Genomic DNA, 5,963 nt, shown 5'->3' with positions numbered 1-5,963 from the left:
CTAATTATCAAAAGGTACAAAGAAAAAAGTCTATTGAATCTCCCCCAAACACCCTATAACTTTGGTTAATAGCCATCGTTGTGTAAAGCCAAAATAAATTGGGGATTGACATATTCAATTGAGAGAAATGAAATTGAATTTTCCCCAATTCAATGGGGATGAACTATTGGATGGGTATATAAGTCAATTTAATTTTTTAATTATCACAATACTCCACTCAAAAACAGAATATTCATGGTCAATTCAATAGAAGAGAGGGGAACTCATTGAAAATGATAGAAGAGAGAAAAAGTTGATGATTGTCATAATTCTGACAAAGAAAAAATGATCAAGTTTGGTGCCATGTAGTTACATTCAATGAGAAGAGTTTAATTATGGTGGTTTTTTGCTTCATATTGCTTGAAAAAATCAGATTGAGCTTAAGAGAAGATTTTTTTTTCCAGTTTGATTTTTTATTGTTTGACTAATTTATAAGTGTTTTGAGTTAAAAAAATTGGTTTACTGAGAATTTTAAGGTTTTTCTTAGGTTTTTTTAGTGTCAACATAGGTTAAAAATGGAATTTTAAACCCAAAAATATCTTAGCTAATGTAGTTAATGTAGTTGGCTAGAAGTTGGTGGCCTCTCTCTCTTTTATTATTTTTGTAGTTTTTTTTAATTAATATCTCCCCTCTTTTGTGTGAATTTTAATTTTTTTATTTCAATTTAAATTAATAAACTCTCTTATTGTTTTTGCAAATCTTTTTTGTTTATTTTTCAAATAGTAGTTATATTTTAATTATTTTATGTTTTTATAATGTTTTAAAGAGATTATTATAATTTATATTTAATTTTTTATATTTGATATAAAGAAACTGTTTTTACACATAAATATTTGCATGCTCATCTAAATAGTATCAACAATTTTTTTTAATTTTTTACAGTTGATTTATTTAATTTGTTTTAAGTTTTTTATTAAACATAAATAAAAATTTTATATTTCCTTAATTAAAAAACATAAAAAAATATCAACACGTACACATACACAGACATCTTTTTACTATATAAAAAATTACTCTGGAATCCGATTCACCACCTTGCGTGGGTTTTAAAGCTAGCGTTACCTGTTCCATATGCCCATGTGATAAAAATTTCCAAGACTTCCTTGCCTCCCCTGCTACCAGCTAAAGGCAAAGGGATAAAAATGCAGCCAATTAGAGTTTGCCAGCAAACCCCCTTATGCCAGCTCCATTGACAATTTTATTTTATTTTAAAAAAAGAGAGAGAATAAAAATATAATTAGGTAGCACAAGCGACGGAGCTTCGAGCGGCTTTGATTTCAAGCTTTGATTATAGAAATGGAAGACACGGCAAAACCTGTACACCAGAGTCCATGAAAGAAGATGATTGACGTCCCACGTGGCAGTGAGATGTTGGCCGTTGCTTGAATTCCGGACTGGGTGTCCACGTTTCATGTGCAGGTCCCACGTTCAGCTAACAGTATATCTTATTCTATACTTTCCATTCCCGTCATCATAGTGTTTATTGTAATCACTAATCAGCATGGATGGGATGAACTGAACATGGGACTTATATTGTTTTTTCATAAAATAAAATAAAACATGGTTTTGGACAAAAATTTGTTTCTAAAAAAATTCCTTAAAGTTAATTTAATCCGGTCTTGTCTATGTTTAGCTGGATTAATTGAATTATGGGTTAATTAACTAAATCAATATTCAAAACAATTTAAAATAAAACTCATTCTAAATCAGTTTTTTGAGTTATCATTTATCTTGGAATGTTTTTTTTTTTATATCATTTAGTATTTACAAACTCATCATAGTTTTGTAAAACAAAAAATAAAAAAAATTGTAATTTCTAGATCATATAAAATCATCATAATCAATATTCAAAATAATTTGAAATAAAACTCATTCTAGATCAGTTTTTGAAGTTGAGCGATTACCGTTTATCTTGGAATTTTTTTATATATCATTTAGTATTTACAAACTCATCATAGTTTTGTAAAATAAAAAATAAAAGAAAAAAAATTTGTAATTTCTAGATTATATAAAATCACCATAATATAATGATATAATAGATTTTAAGTCTGTTTGACATTGTGATTATAATTAAAAAAAAATTGTTTTATAAAAATTATTTTTATTTTGTTTAATACATTAAAAAACTAAATATATATGTATAATTTAAATTTAAATAATACTTTAAAAAAATTAAATTATCGACGGAAACCAAACACATCTTTGTCCTTAGGAAAAATAGAAAATTTAAATTTCAAGAGCGGACAGAGGGAGTGATTTCAAAATTAAAAATGACATTGGATTTGGAATTGGAAACAGCGTTCTGATAACACTGGTCAAAATTTGTATGGGTTGTCCAGAATCCAGATCAGAAACCAAGACTAAAAGCATCAATTCCAGGTGGGTTAATTTTTGTACCTAATAAATAATAATCATCTAATCAAATCAAATGCCGCTCCTTTTTTCTTTTTCTTTTTCCTTTTTTGTTCTGCCTATAAATATACTGTTCCAAACGCGATCATGAACAAGAAAAAATCGTTACAAGATCTGTGTTTTCTAGTTGAAACAGTTTCTGTGATCTTTACAACACTCTCGCACCTTCTCAATCCCTGAGTCCGGTCTTCCCATTCTCTCTCGAGTCTCAAATCAGACGTCTATGGAAGAAAACAACAACAGAGAGTCATTAATAAACCGTAACAATAAATTATCTCGAAGTCAATCGCATGCGTACGATGAATTGAAAAGCTTCAGATCATACCTTCGATGGATGTGCGTAGACCAATCAAGCATGGCAACAGCATGTCTATCATGGACCATGTTCGTTTTATTTGGCCTTGTTGTGCCTGCAACATCACATTTCGTGCTGGCTTGTTCCAGTTGTGATAGCAGGCATGGAAGGCCTTACGACAGTGTTGTGCAATTGTCATTAAGTAGCGTTGCCACACTCTCCTTCGTTTGTTTATCAAGATTTATCAGAAAGTATGGCCTGAGGAGGTTCTTGTTCTTTGATAAGCTTTGGGATGAGAGCGAGACGGTCAGAAGAGGCTACACCAATCAGCTCAACGTATGTTTATCTATCTCTATCTATTTATGTGTCAAATCTTGAGATTTTTTGGAGAATATTTTTACTGTTCAGGGGCTACTGATTCCCAAAAGGTAGCGCCTTAATTCTCTTTTCTTCTTTCTTCTGGGCAGAGGGAACGGGAGGTTTCCGGCCTGGAATCTCAATTGTTAATAGTTTTGAGAATTCAATTCATTTTTGAAATAGTTTTCCATTTTTCTTAAACCAGTTAACAGGAATGAACTAATGTTGAGTTATTCCAAAATCACAGCGATGATCTAACCTAGGAGTAAGGATTCTTTGGATTGGTGATGAAAATGTTTGCTGGAGCTCTAGATTGTTATGAGCAAAAAGAAAGAAAAAAAGAGAACCCTGTTGCCTAAAAAACCCAACGTTGTCTTTCTAAAGCAAAGGATCTGTAAGTGATTGTTAGACATTAGAAGAAGAGTAGATTACCACATATAAAATAAACAACTTCAGTTTTTTTCAGCTTTAAGTGGCCGTTCTTTCAGAACTAGCAGCTCTTTCATTAATATATAAGAGTAGAAATTCATATTTAGGGTAGACTGGTCAGTCACATGCTCGCCTCAGGATATAGATTTTGTATAGCCTCACTCATGATCTATCTGACGAAGAGCGCATCAAGTCCATTTGGACTGAGCAAGGTTTATTATGGGCTGAATTCCTCTTTGCAAAACATGTTCGAGAGTTTTCATCTCGTCACGAAACAGTTGAATGATGAATCCAATCTCCTTGTCTAGTCATCATCTTGCCACGATGACTTTACTTTATTCTTTTGGAACATTGCAGAACATCCATTATGCTAATTTTCTTTACGACTTGTTGCGTGGATCCCTTTTTGCTTGTAGAAGTATTTAAATGGGTGGTGAGAAAAGATTCTCAAAGAATTATCTGTCCAATGCCACGCCTTAACACCCATCTGATGCCTTCACTATTACGATCGTCAACTGGATTTTAATATGCAGGACAATTAAGATGAAAAGGAAAAAACAATTTACGCTATTCTAAATTTGGCACATAAAGTTCTTCTCCATTTTACTGTGGTAAAATCTTTAGTTAAAACATGTGATGTTCTTATTTTTCATGCAGAGTTCATTGAAGCTTCTGTTGATCTTTGTCATTCCATGCTTTGTAGCAGAATGTGCATACAAGATATGGTGGTATGCATCTGGCGCTTCACAAATCCCATTCTTGGGCAATGTGGTCCTTAGCGACACTGTAGCTTGCATAATGGAACTGTGCTCTTGGCTTTATCGCACAATAGTAATCTTCTTAGTGTGCGTTCTATTCCATCTGATATGTCACCTCCAGATCCTACGGCTCCAGGACTTCGCTCGAGTCTTCCAAGTGGACTCTGATGTGGGTTCTGTATTGTCGGAGCACTTCAGGATCAGAAGGCACTTGAGGATCATCAGCCATCGTTACCGTGGATTTGTTCTATGCTCCTTGATTTTGATCACTGGGAGCCAGTTTGCTTCATTGCTCATAACAACCAAGGCTCATGCTGTTGTTGATATTTATAGAGCTGGAGAGCTTGCGGTATGAATTCTCTCCCCTGTGATGATGAATAGTAGTTCTAAAAACCTGCAATTGAGGAAATATTTACTAATTACTAGTTTTTGTTAGTAATATGGATAACGAAAGCACTTTTATTGCAAAGGGTAAAGTAATGAATGCCATAGTGTCAACTAATAAGAATGATATGTGTTTGTTCTGTTTATGGCAGCTCTGCTCTATAACTCTTGTCACAGGGCTCCTCATAATATTGCGCAGTGCAACAAAAATCACACACAAGGCACAAGCTGTTACTAGCCTAGCAGCCAAGTGGCATATTTGTGCAACGCTAGACACATTTGATGCAACCGAGGGTGAAACTCCAAGGCATGATAGTGGCCAAGTCTTTCCAGTTGTGGGCACTGACGGGGAATCAGATGGAGATGATGCTGGTGATGAAGAAGATGAATTGGACAATTCTAAGTTGATTCCAGCCTATGCTTATAGTACCATCTCATTCCAGAAGAGACAAGCTTTAGGTATGTATTCCACGCCATGCACCAAAAATCTTCAACTGTACTGGGTCCTGAGTAACCATGTAATTTAGTGCAGAAACACCAAATAACATCACATGATGTCTGAGGGGAAAAAAAGTGATGTAAAATGGACTATCGTGGTCAGTTCTAGAAAAAAGTTAGTGGGATAAAAGCAAAATTTAGGTAGTGATCAATGATATAATGGTGGCTAAGATCAGATGATAACAACGAGTCAAATTCTAGGTGGGCGAACTTCAACTTTCTCAGAGAAACGATACTTTTTCGTTGAATTTGCATGCAATGGGTTGATTATTCTTTGTGATCGAATCCCATCTGATCAGATTTATATCTTCATTTATAATTGCAGTGACCTACTTTGAGAACAACAGAGCCGGGATTACCGTGTACGGCTTCACCCTTGACAGGAGTACACTGCACTCGATTTTTGGTGTTGAGTTAGCTCTGGTCCTATGGTTGCTAGGAAAGACGATTGGTATTTCTTAAGGGAAAAAAACAAAACAAAACACTCTACTGCTTTGAGGGTTATTAATTTTGTTGTGCTCAAGTTCCATGGAAGGATCGTGCAGAGAAACAGGGATGGAGGTAGTTCTTGAGAGGGATTTGTTTATGTTTCCTTTTTTTTCTTCCCACGGCTTCTTTCATCCCGCGCTCAATCAGTTTCTTACTGTTTTTTTTTTTTTTTTTTTAATCTGGGTTGTTCATTGCCCCGTGTGTTATTGTAATTCTCTTGTCAGGTAAAAACAATATAGTAATTTTTAGTAATAATAAAAATCGGAAGTCTTTTCTGGATTTTTCAAATTTCTTTATTTCTT

The 5,963-nt window shown here is 33.9% G+C and overlaps 1 protein-coding gene across 1 annotated transcript; it reads left to right on the top strand.

Annotated features, from left to right (window-relative positions):
• Positions 1-2,329: 2,329 nt before the first annotated feature.
• On the top strand, positions 2,330-5,940 carry LOC133699374 (uncharacterized). The gene is made up of 4 exons (XM_062122610.1): positions 2,330-3,082; positions 4,190-4,639; positions 4,827-5,133; positions 5,498-5,940. The coding sequence occupies exons 1-4, from the start codon at positions 2,675-2,677 to the stop codon at positions 5,632-5,634; spliced, it is 1,302 nt and encodes a 433-aa protein (XP_061978594.1). The 5' UTR covers positions 2,330-2,674; the 3' UTR covers positions 5,635-5,940.
• Positions 5,941-5,963: the final 23 nt, after the last annotated feature.

Source organism: Populus nigra, chromosome 1 (genome assembly GCF_951802175.1).
Source record: "Populus nigra chromosome 1, ddPopNigr1.1, whole genome shotgun sequence".
Taxonomy (NCBI): Eukaryota; Viridiplantae; Streptophyta; class Magnoliopsida; order Malpighiales; family Salicaceae; genus Populus; species Populus nigra.
The sequence above is the reverse complement of the archived record's forward strand: the minus strand, read 5'-3'. Positions and strand labels throughout refer to the sequence as shown.